The sequence below is a fragment of the Pseudophryne corroboree genome, chromosome 7 (genome assembly GCF_028390025.1).
Source record: "Pseudophryne corroboree isolate aPseCor3 chromosome 7, aPseCor3.hap2, whole genome shotgun sequence".
Classification (NCBI taxonomy): Eukaryota; Metazoa; Chordata; class Amphibia; order Anura; family Myobatrachidae; genus Pseudophryne; species Pseudophryne corroboree.
In genome coordinates, this window is record NC_086450.1 from 44,503,962 (window position 1) to 44,524,488 (window position 20,527).

General features: G+C 49.5%; 1 protein-coding gene across 23 annotated transcripts in view; it reads right to left on the reverse strand.

Moving 5' to 3' along the window:
* The window catches only part of UNC80 (unc-80 homolog, NALCN channel complex subunit), a 366,195-nt gene that overhangs the window by 342,571 nt on the left and 3,097 nt on the right, over positions 1 to 20,527 (reverse strand). For all 23 annotated transcript variants that reach the window (XM_063933120.1, XM_063933105.1, XM_063933107.1 and 20 more), the window contains exon 2: positions 16,528 to 16,576. In XM_063933120.1, coding sequence (XP_063789190.1) covers positions 16,528 to 16,576 — 49 coding nt within the window. The remainder of the gene's footprint in view (positions 1 to 16,527; positions 16,577 to 20,527) is intronic.

The window sequence follows — 20,527 nt, forward strand, 5'->3', positions numbered from 1 at the left end:
GGGTCCGAAGTCATTCAATTGACATAAATGTGCAACGCTCGCACCACATCCAAAGAATCGGTTACAACCATAACTACAATAGGTTAATTTATGTGTGCCGAGACAACCTTAGGCAAGAACAACCTACGAGTCCTGAGTTACGCCCGATCTTCGTGAAATACCAGATAAGAAGGTTTGCAGGACAAAGCCCCCAATTCTGAGACTCGCCTCGCAGAAGCGAGAGCCAACAAGGTGATGTCTTCCAAGTCAAATACTTGGTCTCCACCAGGTGCAATGGTTCAAACCAGGAAGATTGGAGGAAATCCAACACCAATTGGAGATTCCAAGGGGCCGTGGGAGGTACAAAAAGTGGTTGCAAGTGGAGCACGCCCTTGAGAAAGGTCTGAACCCCCGGGATCAAGGCCAACCTTCTTTGGAAGAAGACAGACAAGGCAGACACTTGGACCTTAAGAGAGCCCAAACGCAATCCAACATCCTCTCCCGACTGGAGGAAGCGTAAGAAACAATTCAATATAAAAACCGCTGGTGGATAACGACGACTATCACACCAGGAGACATACATCTTCCATATCCAATGGTAGCGCCGTGATGTGACATCTTTCCTAGCATGGAGCATAGTCGGGATAACAGCCCCTGGAATGCCCTTCCTGGCTAGAATCTCCCTCTCAACTTCTACGCCGTCAAACGTAGCCGCTGTAAGTTTGGATAGACGAATGGGCCTTGCTGAAGATCTTTTCTTAGCGGCAAGGGCCAGAGGTCATCTACCAACAGGGAGAAGAGATCTGCTAACCAGGCCCTCCGAGACCAATCTGGGGCAATTAAATTCGCCTGAACCCTCTCCCTCTTTATTCTTTTTAGGATTCGTGGTAGTAGAGGGAATGGAGGAAACAGATAGGCCGTCTGAAAGGTCCAGGGCGTTGTCAATGCGTCCACAGCTGTCGCCTTTGGGTCCCTTGTCCTTCAGCAGTAACACTGAAGCCACGTGTTGAGTCGGGATGCCATCAGATCTATCTGAAGCCAACCCCATCGGGCTACTATCTGACGGAAGACCTGAGGGTAGAGACCTCATTCTCCCAGGTGAAACTCTTGCCGGCTGATAAAATCTGCCTCCCAGTTGTCCACTCCCAGAATGAATATGGCCGACAGTGCCGTGGCATGTCTTTCTGCCCAAAGGAGGATGTTGGTGACCTCTCTCATAGTCGCCCTGCCTTTGGTTTTGCCTTGTCGATTGATATAGGCCACCGCCGTGGCATTGTCTGATTGTACTTTGTCCAGTGGAAGGAACACCTTCAGAGACACCGTGTCCAGAATCATACCCAGAAACTGAAGTCTCTCAGTAGGTTTTAAGTGGGACTTCTGGAGATTGAGAATCCAGCTGTGATGAGTCAGTAGTTGTTTTGTGAGACCGATGCTGTGAAGGAGGTGGTAGCTGGAAGATGCCTTTATGAGCAAGTCATCCAGGTATGGAACTATGTTCACTCCCTGCATATGGAGCAGCAGCATCATCTCCGCCATGACCTTTGTAAACACCCTTGGTGTCGACAAAAGACCGAAAGGCAAAGCTTAGAATGGATAGTTTTCTTCCTTGAGTGCAAACCTTAGGGATGACTGATGAGGCGGCCACATGGGAATGTGGAGGTAGACATCCTTTATATCCAAGGATACTAGGAATTCCCCTTCTTCCAGACCTGTGATGACAGCTCGCAGAGACTCCATCTTTAATCTGAAAGTCCTGAGCTATGGAATGAGGGATTTCAGGTTCAGAATTGGTCTGACCAAACCATCTGGTTTTGGTACTACAAACAGGTTTGAGTAGTAGCCTTTGTTCCTCTGATGAACGGGAACCGGGATAATAACTTCTGCAAGCAGGAGTCTGGTGATGTCCTCCCTCAGGGTTAACAGCTTTTCTGATAAAACTGGTAAACCTAAAGTGAAAAACCTGTGAGGTGGGGTCAGTTGGAATTCTATTTTGTAGACCTGGGAGATCAGTTCCTTGACCCAGGCATCTTGGCATGATTCTTTCCAAACTGGCTGAAATGTTTTAAATGTGCTCCTACCTTGAGATCCCCCAGGCGCAGAAGGAGAGCGTCATGCTGTAGGCTTTACGACAGCGGAAGCACTATTCTGCTCCTGCTGACTGGCAACTGCGGCTTTACGGCCACGGCCTCTGGAACCACGTACTGCGTTTGAGGCCCCTCTGGCTCTGCCTCTAAACCTGGTAGAACAAAAGGAATGAAAAGACTAGAAAGACAGATCAGAATAAGTACGTCTTGGTGGTGGTGCAGCTGACTGGAGAGTAGATTTACCAGCAGTAGCCTTTGTAATCCACTTATCCAATTCCTCCCCAAATAAAGCCTCACCAGTAAAGGGTAAACCTTCCACTCTTCTTTTTGACTCAGCATCCGCAGTCCACATAAGGCTCTGCGGGCAGATATAGACATGGCTGATAACCTTGGAATTAATTAGACCAACTTCCCTGGTAGTCTCACACAAATAAGCTGCTGATTCCTGTATTTGCTGTGCTAAAGTAACCAGTTCCTCCAGGGAATGTCCCTCCTGGATACCTGTTATGAGATTTTTCAATGGCCTTAGAAACCCAGCAGCCAACAATGACAGGACGCAGGACCGCTCCTGCAGCGGTATACATAGTTTTTTAGTGTTGCTTCAATCTTACGGTTTGAGGAGTCCTTTAAAGAGGTAGCCCCCGGGACCGGAAGTACAATCTTATTAGAGAGACGGGAAACTGAAGGGTCCACAGTGGGTGGATTTTCCCAAAGGTTTCTGTATTCAGGAGGAAATGGAAAGGAAGATAAAAACCTTTTAGAGATCTGAAATTTTTTATCAGGATGCAACCAAGCTTCCTTAAATTTGGCATTTAGCTCAGAAGACACAGGAAATGTAACACTAGACTTTTGTGGTTTACTGAAACATACAGGTTCCACATGAGTGTCTTCTTTTTCAGGTATTTCCAGAAACTCACGTATTGCATAAATGAGTGACTTGAGAAGGGCTATCAGTGTCCCCAATTTCCTCCTCCAAACATTCTAAATCCCCATCCTCTAAGTCTGGCATGTTCTTCCCTGAGTCATCCAACTGCAGGACCTGTAGTAATAATAAGATTTTACTTACCGATAAATCTATTTCTCGGAGTCCGTAGTGGATGCTGGGGTTCCTGAAAGGACCATGGGGAATAGCGGCTCCGCAGGAGACAGGGCACAAAAAGTAAAGCTTTTCCAGATCAGGTGGTGTGCACTGGCTCCTCCCCCTATGACCCTCCTCCAGACTCCAGTTAGGTACTGTGCCCGGACGAGCGTACACAATAAGGGAGGATTTTGAATCCCGGGTAAGACTCATACCAGCCACACCAATCACACCGTACAACTTGTGATCTAAACCCAGTTAACAGCATGATAACAGCGGAGCCTCTGAAAGATGGCTTCCTTCAACAATAACCCGAATTTGTTAACAATAACTATGTACAATTATTGCAGATAATCCGCACTTGGGATGGGCGCCCAGCATCCACTACGGACTCCGAGAAATAGATTTATCGGTAAGTAAAATCTTATTTTCTCTATCGTCCTAGTGGATGCTGGGGTTCCTGAAAGGACCATGGGGATTATACCAAAGCTCCCAAACGGGCGGGAGAGTGCGGATGACTCTGCAGCACCGAATGAGAGAACTCCAGGTCCTCCTTAGCCAGAGTATCAAATTTGTAAAATTTTACAAACGTGTTCTCCCCTGACCACGTAGCTGCTCGGCAAAGTTGTAATGCCGAGACCCCTCGGGCAGCCGCCCAAGATGAGCCCACCTTCCTTGTGGAGTGGGCCTTTACAGATTTAGGCTGTGGCAGGCCTGCCACAGAATGTGCAAGTTGGATTGTGCTACAGATCCAACGAGCAATCGTCTGCTTAGACTCAGGAGCACCCATCTTGTTGGGTGCATACAATATAAACAACGAGTCAGATTTTCTGACTCCAGCTGTCCTTGCAATATATATTTTTAATGCTCTGACAACGTCCAGTAACTTGGAGTCCTCCAAGTCACTTGTAGCCGCAGGCACTACAATAGGCTGGTTCAGATGAAATGCTGACACCACCTTAGGGAGAAAATGCGGACGAGTCCGCAGTTCTGCCCTGTCCGAATGGAAAATCAGATATGGGCTTTTGTAAGATAAAGCTGCCAGTTCTGACACTCTCCTGGCCGAAGCCAGGGCTAGAAGCATGGTCACTTTCCATGTGAGATATTTCAAATCCACCTTTTTTAGTGGTTCAAACCAATGAGATTTTAGAAAGTCCAAAACCACATTGAGATCCCACGGTGCCACTGGAGGCACCACAGGAGGCTGTATATGCAGCACTCCCTTAACAAAGGTCTGGACTTCAGGGACTGAAGCCAATTCTTTTTGAAAGAAAATCGACAGGGCCGAAATTTGAACCTTAATAGATCCCAATTTGAGACCCATAGACAATCCTGATTGCAGGAAATGTAGGAATCGACCCAGTTGAAATTCCTCCGTCGGAGCACTCCGATCTTCGCACCACGCAACATATTTTCGCCAAATTCGGTGATAATGTTGCACGGTTACTTCCTTCCTTGCTTTAATCAAAGTAGGAATGACTTCTTCCGGCATGCCTTTTTCCTTTAGGATCCGGCGTTCAACCGCCATGCCGTCAAACGCAGCCGCGGTAAGTCTTGAAACAGACAGGGACCCTGCTGAAGCAAGTCCCTCCTTAGAGGTAGAGGCCACGGATCTTCCGTGATCATCTCTTGAAGTTCCGGGTACCAAGTCCTTCTTGGCCAATCCGGAACCACTAGTATCGTTCTTACGCCTCTTTGCCGTATAATTCTCAATACTTTTGGTATGAGAGGCAGAGGAGGAAACACATACACCGACTGGTACACCCAAGGCGTTACCAGCGCGTCCACAGCTATTGCCTGCGGATCTCTTGACCTGGCGCAATACCTGTCCAGTTTTTTGTTGAGGCGAGACGCCATCATGTCCACCATTGGTCTTTCCCAACGGGTTACCAGCATGTGGAAGACTTCTGGATGAAGTCCCCACTCTCCCGGGTGAAGATCGTGTCTGCTGAGGAAGTCTGCTTCCCAGTTGTCCACTCCCGGGATGAACACTGCTGACAGTGCTATCACATGATTCTCTGCCCAGCGAAGAATCCTTGCAGCTTCTGCCATTGCACTCCTGCTTCTTGTGCCGCCCTGTCTGTTCACATGGGCGACTGCCGTGATGTTGTCCGACTGGATCAACACCGGTTTTCCCTGAAGCAGAGGTTCTGCCTGGCTTAGAGCATTGTAGATTGCTCTTAGTTCCAGAATGTTTATGTGAAGAGACGTTTCCAGGCTCGTCCATACTCCCTGGAAGTTTCTTCCTTGTGTGACTGCTCCCCAGCCTCTCAGGCTGGCGTCCGTGGTCAGCAGGATCCAATCCTGTATGCCGAATCTGCGGCCCTCCAATAGATGAGCACTCTGCAACCACCACAGAAGAGACACCCTTGTCCTTGGAGACAGGGTTATCCGCAGGTGCATCTGAAGATGCGACCCTGACCATTTGTCCAACAGATCCCTTTGGAAAATTCTTGCGTGGAATCTGCCGAATGGAATTGCTTCGTAAGAAGCCACCATTTTTCCCAGGACTCTTGTGCATTGATGTACAGACACCTTTCCTGGTTTTAGGAGGTTCCTGACAAGCTCGGATAACTCCTTGGCTTTTTCCTCCGGGAGAAAAACCTTTTTCTGAACCGTGTCCAGAATCATCCCTAGGAACAGCAGACGAGTTGTCGGCATTAACTGGGATTTTGGAATATTCAGAATCCACCCGTGCTGTTTTAGCACTTCTTGAGACAGTGCTAATCCCATCTCTAGCTGTTCTCTGGACCTTGCTCTTATTAGGAGATCGTCCAAGTATGGGATAATTAATATGCCTTTTCTTCGAAGAAGAATCATCATCTCGGCCATTACCTTTGTAAAGACCCGAGGTGCCGTGGACAATCCGAACGGCAGCGTCTGAAACTGATAGTGACAGTTTTGTACAACGAACCTGAGGTACCCCTGGTGTGAGGGGTAAATTGGAACGTGGAGATACGCATCCTTGATGTCCAAGGATACCATAAAATCCCCCTCTTCCAGGTTCGCTATCACTGCTCTGAGTGACTCCATTTTGAACTTGAACTTCTTTATGTACAGGTTCAAGGACTTCAGATTTAGAATAGGCCTTACCGAGCCATCCGGCTTCGGTACCACAAAAAGAGTGGAATAATACCCCTTCCCTTGTTGTAGAAGAGGTACCTTGACTATCACCTGCTGAGAGTACAGCTTGTGAATGGCTTCCAAAACCGTCTCCCTTTCGGAGGGGGACGTTGGTAAAGCAGACTTCAGGAAACGGCGAGGTGGATCTGTCTCTAATTCCAACCTGTACCCCTGAGATATTATCTGCAGGATCCAGGGATCTACTTGCGAGTGAGCCCACTGCGCGCTGTAATTTTTGAGACGACCGCCCACCGTCCCCGAGTCCGCTTGAGAAGCCCCAGCGTCATGCTGAGGCTTTTGTAGAAGCCGGGGAGGGCTTCTGTTCCTGGGAAAGAGCTGCCTGTTGCTGTCTCTTCCCTCGACCTCTGCCTCGTGGCAGATATGAATAGCCCTTTGCTCTCTTATTTTTAAAGGAACGAAAGGGCTGCGGTTGAAAAGTCGGTGCCTTTTTCTGTTGGGGAGTGACTTGAGGTAGAAAGGTGGATTTCCCGGCTGTAGCCGTGGCCACCAAATCTGATAGACCGACTCCAAATAACTCCTCCCCTTTATACGGCAAAACTTCCATATGCCGTTTTGAATCCGCATCGCCTGTCCACTGTCGCGTCCATAAAGCTCTTCTGGCCGAAATGGACATAGCACTTACCCGTGATGCCAGTGTGCAGATATCCCTCTGTGCATCACGCATATAAAGAAATGCATCCTTTATTTGTTCTAACGACAGTAAAATATTGTCCCTGTCCAGGGTATCAATATTTTCAATCAGGGACTCTGACCAAACTACCCCAGCACTGCACATCCAGGCAGTCGCTATAGCTGGTCGTAGTATAACACCTGCATGTGTGTATATACTTTTTTGGATATTTTCCATCCTCCTATCTGATGGATCTTTAAGTGCGGCCGTCTCAGGAGAGGGTAACGCCACTTGTTTAGATAAGCGTGTTAGCGCCTTGTCCACCCTAGGAGATGTTTCCCAGCGCTCCCTAACCTCTGGCGGGAAAGGGTATAATGCCAATAATTTCTTTGAAATTATCAGCTTTTTATCAGGAGCAACCCACGCTTCATTACACACGTCATTTAATTCTTCTGATTCAGGAAAAACTATAGGTAGTTTTTTCACACCCCACATAATACCCTGTTTAGTGGTACCTGTAGTATCAGCTAAATGTAACGCCTCCTTCATTGCCAAAATCATATAACGTGTGGCCCTACTGGAAAATACGGTTGATTCGTCACCGTCACCACTGGAGTCAGTGCCTGTGTCTGGGTCTGTGTCGACCGACTGAGGCAAAGGGCGTTTTACAGCCCCTGACGGTGTTTGAGTCGCCTGGACAGGCACTAATTGATTGTCCGGCCGTCTCATGTCGTCAAACGACTGCTTTAGCGTGTTGACACTATCCCGTAGTTCCATAAATAAAGGCATCCATTCTGGTGTCGACTCCCTAGGGGGTGACATCCTCATATTTGGCAATTGCTCCGCCTCCACACCAATATCGTCCTCATACATGTCGACACACACGTACCGACACACAGCAGACACACAGGGAATGCTCCTAACGAAGACAGGACCCACTAGCCCTTTGGGGAGACAGAGGGAGAGTTTGCCAGCACACACCAAAAGCGCTATATATAACAGGGATAGCCTTATAATAAGTGCTCCCTTATAGCTGCTTTATATATATAAAAATATCGCCATAAATTTGCCCCCCCTCTCTGTTTTACCCTGTTTCTGTAGTGCAGTGCAGGGGAGAGACCTGGGAGCCGTCCTGACCAGCGGAGCTGTGAGAGGAAATGGCGCCGTGTGCTGAGGAGATAGGCCCCGCCCCTTTTTTGGCGGGCTCGTCTCCCGCTATTTAGTGAATCCAGGCAGGGGTTAAATATCTCCATATAGCCTCTGGGGGCTATATGTGAGGTATTTTTAGCCTTTATATAGGTTACATTTGCCTCCCAGGGCGCCCCCCCCCAACGCCCTGCACCCTCAGTGACTGCGTGTGAAGTGTGCTGAGAGGAAAATGGCGCACAGCTGCAGTGCTGTGCGCTACCTTTAGAAGACTGCAGGAGTCTTCAGCCGCCGATTTTGGACCTCTTCTGACTTCAGCATCTGCAAGGGGGCCGGCGGCGCGGCTCCGGTGACCATCCAGGCTGTACCTGAGATCGTCCCTCTGGAGCTGATGTCCAGTAGCCAAGAAGCCAATCCATCCTGCACGCAGGTGAGTTCACTTCTTCTCCCCTCAGTCCCTCGTTGCAGTGATCCTGTTGCCAGCAGGACTCACTGTAAAATAAAAAACCTAAGCTAAACTTTTTCTAAGCAGCTCTTTAGGAGAGCCACCTAGATTGCACCCTTCTCGGCCGGGCACAAAAATCTAACTGGAGTCTGGAGGAGGGTCATAGGGGGAGGAGCCAGTGCACACCACCTGATCTGGAAAAGCTTTACTTTTTGTGCCCTGTCTCCTGCGGAGCCGCTATTCCCCATGGTCCTTTCAGGAACCCCAGCATCCACTAGGACGATAGAGAAAATAAGAATTTACTTACCGATAATTCTATTTCTCGGAGTCCGTAGTGGATGCTGGGGTTCCTGAAAGGACCATGGGGAATAGCGGCTCCGCAGGAGACAGGGCACAAAAAAGTAAAGCTTTACTAGGTCAGGTGGTGTGCACTGGCTCCTCCCCCTATGACCCTCCTCCAGACTCCAGTTAGGTACTGTGCCCGGACGAGCATACACAATAAGGGAGGCATTTTGAATCCCGGGTAAGACTCATACCAGCCACACCAATCACACCGTACAACTTGTGATCTAAACCCAGTTAACAGGATGACAACAGAAAGGGCCTCTTAAAGATGGCTCCTTAACAATAACCCGAATTAGTTAACAATAACTATGTACAAGTATTGCAGATAATCCGCACTTGGGATGGGCGCCCAGCATCCACTACGGACTCCGAGAAATAGAATTATCGGTAAGTAAATTCTTATTTTCTCTATCGTCCTAAGTGGATGCTGGGGTTCCTGAAAGGACCATGGGGATTATACCAAAGCTCCCAAACGGGCGGGAGAGTGCGGATGACTCTGCAGCACCGAATGAGAGAACTCCAGGTCCTCCTTTGCCAGGGTATCAAATTTGTAAAATTTTACAAACGTGTTCTCCCCCGACCACGTAGCTGCTCGGCAGAGTTGTAATGCCGAGACCCCTCGGGCAGCCGCCCAAGATGAGCCCACCTTCCTTGTGGAGTGGGCTTTTACAGTTTTAGGCTGTGGCAGGCCTGCCACAGAATGTGCAAGTTGAACCGTGTTACAAATCCAACGAGCAATCGACTGCTTAGAAGCAGGTGCGCCCAACTTGTTGGGTGCATACAATATAAACAGCGAGTCAGATTTTCTGACTCCAGCCGTCCTTGCAATGTATATTTTTAAGGCTCTGACAACGTCCAACAACTTGGAGTCCTCCAAGTCGCTAGTGGCCGCAGGCACCACAATAGGTTGGTTCAGATGAAATGCTGATACCACTTTAGGGAGAAAATGCGGACGAGTCCGCAGTTCTGCCCTATCCGAATGGAAGATTAGATAAGGACTTTTATAAGATAAAGCCGCCAATTCAGATACTCTCCTGGCAGAGGCCAGGGCTAGTAACATAGTCACTTTCAATGTGAGATATTTCAAATCCACCTTTTTCAATGGTTCAAACCAATGGGATTTGAGGAAATCTAAAACTACATTTAGATCCCACGGTGCCACCGGAGGCACCACAGGAGGCTGTATATGCAGTACTCCCTTGACAAAAGTCTGGACCTCAGGGACAGAGGCCAATTCTTTTTGGAAGAATATTGACAGGGCCGAAATTTGAACCTTAATGGATCCCAATTTGAGACCCATAGATAATCCTGATTGCAGGAAATGTAGGAAACGACCCAGTTGGAATTCCTCCGTCGGAACCCTCCGATCCTCGCACCACGCTACATATTTTCGCCAAATGCGGTGATAATGTTTCACGGTGACTTCCTTCCGTGCCTTAATCAAGGTAGGAATGACTTCTTCTGGAATGCCTTTCCCTTTTAGGATCTGGCGTTCAACCGCCATGCCGTCAAACGCAGCCGCGGTAAGTCTTGAAAAAGACAGGGACCCTGCTGTAGCAGGTCCCTTCTCAGAGGTAGAGGCCACGGTTCGTCCGTGAGCATCTCTTGAAGTTCCGGATACCAAGTCCTTCTCGGCCAATCCGGAACCACTAGTATTGTTCTTACTCTTCTTTGCCGTATGATCTTCAATACCTTTGGTATGAGCGGCAGAGGAGGAAACACATACACTGACTGGTACACCCAAGGAGTTACCAGTGCGTCCACAGCTATTGCCTGTGGATCTCTTGACCTGGCGCAATATTTGTCCAGTTTCTTGTTGAGGCGAGACGCCATCATGTCTACAATTGGTCTTTCCCAACGGTCTATTAACATGTTGAAGACTTCTGGATGTAGACCCCACTCTCCCGGATGAAGATCGTGTCTGCTGAGGAAGTCTGCTTCCCAGTTGTCCACGCCCGGGATGAACACTGCTGACAGTGCTATCACGTGATTCTCCGCCCAGCGAAGAATCTTGGCAGCTTCTGCCATTGCACTCCTGCTTCTTGTGCCGCCCTGCCTGTTTACATGGGCGACCGCCGTGATGTTGTCCGACTGAATCAACACCGGCTTTCCTTGCAGGAGAAGTTCCGCCTGGCTTAGAGCATTGTAGATTGCTCTTAGTTCCAGAATGTTTATGTGAAGAGACTTTTCCAGACTCGTCCATACTCCCTGGAAGTTTCTTCCTTGTGTGACTGCTCCCCAGCCTCTCAGGCTGGCGTCCGTGGTCACCAGGATCCAATCCTGAATGCCGAATCTGCGGCCTTCTAATAGGTGAGCCTTCTGCAACCACCACAGAAGTGACACCCTTGTCTTTGGTGACAGGGTTATTCGCAGGTGCATCTGCAGATGCGACCCTGACCATTTGTCCAACAGATCCCTTTGGAATATTCTTGCATGGAATCTGCCGAATGGAATTGCTTCGTAAGAAGCCACCATTTTTCCCAGGACTCTTGTGCATTGATGTACTGACACTTTTCCTGGTTTTAGGAGGTTCCTGACCAGATCGGATAACTCCTTGGCTTTTTCCTCTGGAAGGAAAACCTTTTTCTGAACCGTGTCCAGAATCATTCCTAGGAACAGCAGACGAGTTGTCGGGATTATGGAATATTCAGAATCCACCCGTGTTGTCTTAGCACCTCTTGAGATAGTGCTAAAGCTGTCTCCAGCTGTTCTCTGGACCTTGCCCTTATTAGGAGATCGTCCAAGTATGGGATAACTAATACGCCTTTTCTTCGAAGAAGAATCATCATCTCGGCCATTACCTTGGTAAAGACCCGAGGCGCCGTGGACAATCCGAACGGCAGCGTCTGAAACTGATAGTGACAGTTTTGAACAATGAACCTGAGGTACCCCTGGTGTGCGGGGTAAATCGGAACGTGTAGATACGCATCCTTGATGTCCAAGGATACCATAAAGTCCCCTTCTTCCAGGTTCGCTATCACTGCTCTGAGTGACTCCATCTTGAACTTGAACTTTTTTATGTAGAGGTTCAAGGACTTCAGATTTAGAATAGGCCTTACCGAGCCATCCGGCTTCGGTACCACAAATAGAGTGGAATAATACCCCTTTCCTTGTTGTAATAGGGGTACTTTGACTATCACCTGCTGAGCGTACAGCTTGTGAATGGCTTCCAACACCCTCTCCCTTTCGGAAGAGACGGTTGGTAAGGCAGACTTCAGGAAACGATGAGGAGGATCCGTCTCTAATTCCAACCTGTACCCCTGAGATATTATCTGCAGGATCCAGGGGTCTACCTGCGAGTGAGCCCACTGCGCGCTGTAATTTTTGAGACGGCCCCCCACTGTCCCCGAGTCCGCTTGAGAGGCCCCAGCGTCATGCTGAGGTTTTTGCAGGAGCCGGGGAGGGCTTCTGTTCCTGGGAAGGAGCTGCCTGTTGGTGTCTCTTCCCTCTTCCTCTGCCTCGTGGCAGGTACGACAAGCCCTTTGCTCTCTTATTTTTGTAGGAGCGAAAAGGCTGCGGTTGAAAGGTCGGTGCCTTTCTCTGTTGGGGAGTGACTTGAGGTAAAAAAGTGGATTTCCCGGCAGTAGCCGTGGCCACCAAGTCTGATAGACCAACTCCAAATAACTCCTCCCCTTTATACGGCAAAACCTCCATGTGACGTTTTGAATCCGCATCGCCTGTCCACTGTCGTGTCCATAAGGCTCTTCTGGCTGAAATGGACATAGCACTCACCCGAGATGCCAGTGTGCAAATATCCCTCTGTGCATCACGCATATAGATAAATGCATCCTTTATTTGTTCTAACGACAGTAAAACATTGTCCCTATCTAGGGTATCAATATTTTCAATCAGGGATTCTGACCAAACTACTCCAGCACTGCACATCCAGGCAGTTGCTATAGCTGGTCGTAGTATAACACCTGCATGTGTGTATATATTCTTTTGAATAACTTCCATCTTTCTATCTGATGGATCCTTAAGTGCGGCCGTCTCAGGAGAGGGTAACGCCACTTGTTTGGATAAGCGTGTGAGCGCCTTGTCCACCTTAGGGGGTGTTTCCCAGCGCGCCCTAACCTCTGGCGGGAAAGGGTATAATGCCAATAACTTTTTTGAAATTATCAACTTTTTATCAGGAGCAACCCACGCTTCATCACACACGTCATTTAATTCTTCTGATTCAGGAAAAACTGTTTGTAGTTTTTTCACACCATACATAATACCCTGTTTTACGGTATCTGTAGTATCAGCTAAATGTAACGTCTCCTTCATTGCCAAAATCATATAACGTGTGGCCCTACTGGAAAATACGTTTGAATTTCTACCGTCGTCACTGGAATCAGTGCCCGTGTCTGGGTCTGTGTCGACCGACTGAGGCAAAGGGCGTTTTACAGCCCCTGACGGTGTTTGAGGCGCCTGGACAGGCATTAATTGATTGTCCGGCCGCCTCATGTCCTCAACTGACTGTTTAAGGGAAGATAAACCATCACGTAATTCCACAAATAAAGGCATCCATTCTGGTGTCGACCCCCTGGGGGGTGACATCTGCATATTTGGCAATTGCTCCGCCTCCACACCAATATCGTCCTCATACATGTCGACACCACGTACCGACACACACCGCAAACTCACAGGGAATGCTCTAATGAAGACAGGACCCACTAGCCCTTTTGGGGAGACAGAGGGAGAGTCTGCCAGCACACACCACAAAGCGCTATATATACAAGGGATATCCTTATATTAAGTGCTCCCTTATAGCTGCTTTAATATATATATATATAGCCATTAATGTGCCCCCCCTCTCTGTTTTACCCTGTTTCTGTAGTGCAGTGCAGGGGAGAGACCTGGGAGCCGTTCTGACCAGCGGAGCTGTGACAGAAAATGGCGCCGTGTGCTGAGGAGATAGGCCCCGCCCCTTTTTCGGCGGGTTCTTCTCCCGCTATTTTTCCAGTCAGGCAGGGGTTAAATATCTCCATATAGCCCCTATGGGCTATATGTGAGGTATTTTTAGCCTTGTATAAGGTTTATATTTGCCTCTCAGAGCGCCCCCCCCCAGCGCTCTGCACCCTCAGTGACTGCCCAGTGAAGTGTGCTGAGAGGAAAATGGCGCACAGCTGCAGTGCTGTGCGCTACCTTATGAAGACTGAGGAGTCTTCAGCCGCCGGTTTCCGGACCTCTTCACGCTTCAGCATCTGCAAGGGGGTCGGCGGCGCGGCTCCGGGACCGGACTCCACGGCTGGGCCTGTGTTCGATCCCTCTGGAGCTAATGGTGTCCAGTAGCCAAGCAGCAAATCCACTCTGCATGCAGGTGAGTTTACTACTTTCCCCCTAAGTCCCACGTTGCAGTGATCCTGTTGCCAGCAGGACTCACTGTAAAGAAAAAAAAACCTAAACTAAACTTTCTCTAAGCAGCTCTTTAGGAGAGCCACCTAGATTGCACCCTTCTCGTTCGGGCACAAAATCTAACTGGAGTCTGGAGGAGGGTCATAGGGGGAGGAGCCAGTGCACACCACCTGACCTAGTAAAGCTTTACTTTTTTGTGCCCTGTCTCCTGCGGAGCCGCTATTCCCCATGGTCCTTTCAGGAACCCCAGCATCCACTTAGGACGATAGAGAAATGAGTTTTTGGGGCATTAATCTGGGCGGGTGAGTAGAAGATTTACTCCCCCCCTTTTTAGAGACCAATTCCTCCACAGACTGTCTAAGAGCTTGTCTGTCATGTCTGGCAGCAGCCAGTTCTGAGGAAATATCTGTCATGACACCTGTTAAAGTGGACAGCCACACTGGTGCCGGTTCTTGTGACTTGCTACCAGATTGTGACTCAGATTCAGTACACTGGTCACAAAGATGTGACCCTTCAGATGTCTGTGTGAACTTATTAGAGCAGTTTTTACAGACAACCATTTGTTTCCCAGTCATTCTTCCACAGAATAGTGACACACACACAGGAAAAAGGTACAGTCCCCCCCTGCAAGCAGTAGTAAACCAAACAGCTAACAGGAGAAAACACAGAGTGAGAGAAGCCAGCACACTCTGCCTATATGAGCTGTGTATAATATAGCCAGGCAGTAGCGATTCCGGAGTCACTTAATAGCAACCCCCAGTTTAACTTGCTCCCCCACAACTAGCCCCAACTGTATTCCACAGTCCCAGGAGTCTTGTGAGGTCCGCGCTGGCTCTGGCGTCCCTGTAGCCGCTGCTGCACTCTGTACACGCGGCTAAAATGGCGCCCGCTGTCCCGCTCTGTAAGCGCCGCCCCTCTGCTATGGCGTGCCTGCAGCGGGATCTATACAGTAGCTCTCTCTATTAGAGCAGTGTGCCGGATCGATGCTTTGGCGCCTTGTGAACCGGGGATCCGGCTACTCAAGACACGGTGCACGGTCACCCGTCTTCCATAACTTCAGCGCCAGCCCTCCATACGGTTGCGGTGAGAGATCCTCCCAAGACCGATGTCCTGGTAACTGGGTACCCAGGGCCATACCTCTATATAAGGTCTGGATGCCCCCCCCCCCCCCCCCCCCCCTCCTTAGTCCCTCGGTGCAGACAGGCATTTGCCAAATGCCTGTCTGAAAAATAAGAGAAATATAAAATATTCAAAGAAAAAAACCACTGGAGCCCTCCAGTGTGTGACCGGCTCTGAGGGCACATTTTTCTAAACTGGTCTGATGGGAGGGGGAATAGAGGGGAGGAGCCAGCACACACTAGGTTGAACAAATTTAAAGTGCACCGGCTCTAATGGACCCATCTATACCCCACTGTAATTCACCAACCACGTCCTTTTTACCCCCTTAGAAGTAAAATTTAGAAAAATCCCTCCTTAGTGGGTGGCTGCAAATAACTGTCACCATTTCCAGATCACCCAGCAGGTCACATGTTCCAGGTCACCCAGCAGGTGCACAGATAGAGTTCACCAACTGTCACATTTCCCAGAGCACAATGGTGATGCATTGTAAATGGCAGGTGGACCTTTCGCCATATAACTCTGAAATGAAGCAAATAATTACAATGACATTCTACGGACCAAAGGCCAGATTTTTTGCGTCTTGCGCATGTGCCCGTATTTACTGCAGGTGACCCGCAGTAAATGCGAATGCCTCTGCCTGATTGACAGGCAGAGGCGATCGTGGGGCGTGAGGGGGGCAGCAATGCTCCAGTTCCAAGGCGGAGATGGAGTGCTGCCAGGGAAACGGGGGCTGTCAGTTTCCAAACGGGGGGGGGGGGGGGGAGGGGGGCAAGATCAGGGTGGCTTCGTGACGTCACACGCAGAAAAAATATGGCGGCGGGCCACCTGTCGTCGGAGCAAGGCTGCGCTGGCAGGAGCCATCCACAATTTCAATGATCACGCTGAAATTACAATGCGATCACAATTTCAGTGCGATCGCAGTGGGTGGGCTGTGAGCTGCATCCTGGGCGGATTTTCCCTGCGATGGGTGGCCCCTAGCATGTGAGCAATAGGAATTTACAATCCTTACTGAATAGGGTCCCAAGACCTTTAATTTGGTATATGATGCGCTCTGCTCAGACAACTGCATCATTCAAATACTGTATGTCTCTCATAAAAGTCATCCTGCTATTAATACATAGATAACAGATTACTATGAATAATAATAAAACATCAATATTACACAGCGTAAAAACATATAAACCCTACTTGGCGAAACAAAGACATATATAATACAATACATAAGCATGACACGTACCACACAGGATGCCTCATACTGCTTGCCAAGCTTTGGCCTCAGGAAGGCACTGCAGAGAATAAATGGGTCACTTCAATGTTTTTATACCATTTTACCACAAGAATTAATGGAGGTAGTCAGGGAAAATATAATTGGATTCAGTTAATATAGCAATGTGTATACCTGCCATGAAACCTCAGCAGATATAGGTGGTCATTCCAAGTTGATCGCTCGCCAGCAGTTTTTAGCAGCCGTGCAAACGCTATGCCGCCGCCCACTGGGAGTGTATTTTAGCTTAGCAGAAGTGCGAACGAAAGGTTCGCCGAGCGGCTACAAAGTTTTTTTGTGCAGTTTCAGAGTAGCTCAAAACCTACTCAGCGCTTGCGATGACTTCAGACTGTTCAGTTCCTGTTTTGACGTCACAAACACGCCCTGCTTTCGCCCAGCCACGTCTGCGGTTTTCCTGGCACGCCTGTGTTTTTTCGAACACTCCCTGAAAACAGTCAGTTGACACCCAGAAATGCCCCCTTCCTGTCAATCACTCTGCGGCCACCAGTGCGACTGAAAAGCTTCGCTAGACCCTGTGTGAAACTACATCGTTTGTGGTAATAGTACGTTGTGCGTGCGCATTGCGCCGCATACTCATGCGCAGAAGTGCCGTTTTTTGCCTCATTGCTGCACAGCGAACGAATGCAGCTAGCGATCAACTCGGAATGACCCCCATAAGCTATGAGAGTTACATTACGGTGGTGTAGTAATGGTCTATGGCTATGATGGCTGTGTTAGCTTATTACATTATGTAATACATGTGATATATTTGACTTTGGGAAACAAGAAAGTGAAGGAACAGCAGAGACTGAAATAACTAATATATTGTAACACTGTGAGGAAAAACATAAGAAAGAGATGGAAGAGAGGGTATGGGTCATTGGGTCGACACAACTTAGGTCAGCAGTCATTAGGTCGACCACTATTGGATCGACATGCATTAGGTCGACAGGGTCACTAGGTCGACATGTGCAAGGTCGACAGGTCAAAAGGTCGACGTGAGGTGTTTTTTTTTACTTTTTTTGGGTGTCGTTTTCTTCGTAAAGTGACGGGGAGCCCCAATTAGTGCACCATGTCCCCTCGCATGGCTCTCTGCGCTCAGCAGAGGTTACCATTCACAACTGTAGTCCTCGTGGATCGTAAGGAATGAAAACGTTCTAAAATGTAATTATTTTTTAAACTCATGTCGACCTTTTGAACTGTCGACCTAGCACATCGACCTAATGACTATGTCGACCTAGTGACCTTGTCGGCATAATGCATCTCAACCAACAGTGGTCGTCCTACTGACTGTCGGCCTAAGTGGTGTCGACCTAATGACCGTATCCCGGAAGGGAGACCTGGATGTCGAAATAGCAATACAAACAACTGATGAAGAGATCCGTGTGAGGGAAGTGAGTGGTGTATGATAGATGATGGAAACATTGGTTGGAACTGGCTGCAGGTAGAAGACCTATGAGACATCTGCTTCCACCAGTGAGCCAGTGAGTATTACCTGGCGTTGGCTTCCCATTAGGAGGCCTGTTCATTATCTTAATTATCGGGGCTGGATCAGACAGCTGATCCAAAAAATGTATCTGTCCCTGCAAATCTTTTCACCAGCAAAGGTTATCACGGCCAAGTCTGGCGAAGTTGTGCTCCAGCGCCTGCGTGAACTTTGGTTCACATAAGCATGACTTCCAGCAGAATGATCCGAGCAGTGGCAGAAGGATCCGAACGGATCCTCTTTGCAACTGGGATTCCTCCCCATAGTGAAGGAGCCGTGCATGGAAATAAACTCCACTTGAAGATGACAAACGTTCCTGCTGTCAAGTTACGAAAAAGTCTGTATTTTTGCTTTTCGGAGCTTCATGAATTTAGGTTCCCAAACTAGTGTATGGAGACAGCGGGCCAGATCAGGACTGACAGGTAAACAGAAGATCCGTAATATATCCTGCATCAAATTTATAGTGAATGGCCCTGACACTAATTTACACAAAAGTAGGTTGAAATTTTAATTTTCACCTACTTTTGTATAAATGAAGTGATGATGAATAGACCCCTAGGGGTAAATTTACTAAGGTGGGAGTTTTTTAGAACTGGTGATGTTGCCCATAGCAACCAATCAGATTCTACTTAACATGCTATGGGCAACATCACCAGTTCTAAAAAACTCCCACCTTAGTAAATTTATCCCCTAGAGTGTTATCTGCTAATCAAACACCAGAAGGAAGCTTTCGGGGGAGGTGTTTGCTCCGAATGGGACTGCCAGTCCACAATTGTCAGAGAGAATGCTTCCAATGGGAAGCCACTGCCCTGTGCTCCCATCAGCCTTACCTGGCTTCCAGGAGCTCCAGCCAATGTAGTCCCTTGAAGCTGGTGTTTGTGCACATGCGCTTATCAGGGCCGGCACTTTAGGCAGCTGCCTAGGGGCCCCAGCCCCTGGAAGGCGCCACTGAATTCATCTAGCAAAAATACTGAAGGCTGTCTTTGTGTGCATCCTCCTCTTTTTACACTATGCTAGTCACTGCTGCGGGTCCAATCAGGTGCAGCCTCCACTGTCAGGCTGTACCAATCAGTGTCTCAGCGCTTCCTCCGTGATGACACGTGATACATCCCTATCCTCCTGAGAGCGGGACTCACTACCGTCCTGCCAAGGGCGGAGGGGGCACAGGTTAGGTTTAGGCTGCAGAAGGGGAGTTAGGGTTAGGTTGCAGCGCCAGAAAGGTTTAGGCACCAAGCAGTGAGGGTTGGGTTTAGGCAGTGGGGAAGAGAGGGTTAGGTTTAGGCACCCACAAGGGAGGGTTAGGGTAGGGAAAAGGTCAGGGTTAGGGGGCTTCCTGGGGGGCTGTCAGGATTTTGATGGACAGGATGCCACTGTTAGTATTCTGACCATCGGCATCCCGTCCGTCAGCTAGTCATACTGATCCCCTCTCATGCACCTCCTCCAGGCCTCTGGATCCCGGCTCTCCAGCAGCAAGGAGCACCTTACTACATGTCTGCACCCAGCAGCATAATAGGGGAAACACAGGCACTGGGGCTCAATACATATGAAGGAGGGGGGGGGGGGGTCAGTAATTAACTTACAGATGAGGGATGGAACACAATATGGAGCAGATAGATAGATAGATAGATAGATAGATAGATAGATAGATAGATAGATAGACACATACAATCAGTGGCCACCTACAGCTCCCCTCCGAGAGGTGGTGGTAGGGGGCGCTAGGCTGAAGCTTTGCCTAGAGTGCAGAGAGACCTCGCACCAGCCCTGGCGCTGGTCACAGCACCTGACACACTGATTGTGCAGCCTCCGCAGCAGAAAAGTTAGGGCTGCTGACCGGACTGCACACAGGCAGCCTCCCTCACTGCACACAGGCAGCCCCCCTCACTGCACACAGGCAGCCTCCATCACTGCACACAGGCAGCCCCCCTCACTGCACACAGGCAGCCCCCCTCACTGCACACAGGCAGCCTCCATCACTGCACACAGGCAGCCCCCCTCACTGCACACAGGCAGCCCCCCTCACTGCACACAGGTAGCCCCCCTCACTGCACACAGGCAGCCCCCCTCACTGCACACAGGCAGCCTCCATCACTGCACACAGGCAGCCCCCCTCACTGCACACAGGCAGCCCCCCTCACTGCACACAGGCAGCCTCCATCACTGCACACAGGCAGCCCCCCTCACTGCACACAGGCAGCCCCCCTCACTGCACACAGGTAGCCCCCCTCACTGCACACAGGTAGCCCCCCTCACTGCACACAGGCACCCCCCCTCACTGCACACAGGTAGCCCCCCGGCAGCCCCCCTCACTGCACACAGGTAGCCCCCCTCACTGCACACAGGCAGCCCCCCTCACTCCTCACTGCACACAGGCAGCCCCCCTCACTGCACACAGGCAGCCCCCCTCACTGCACACAGGTAGCCCCCCTCACTGCACACAGGCAGCCCCCCTCACTGCACACAGGCAGCCTCCCTCACTGCACACAGGCA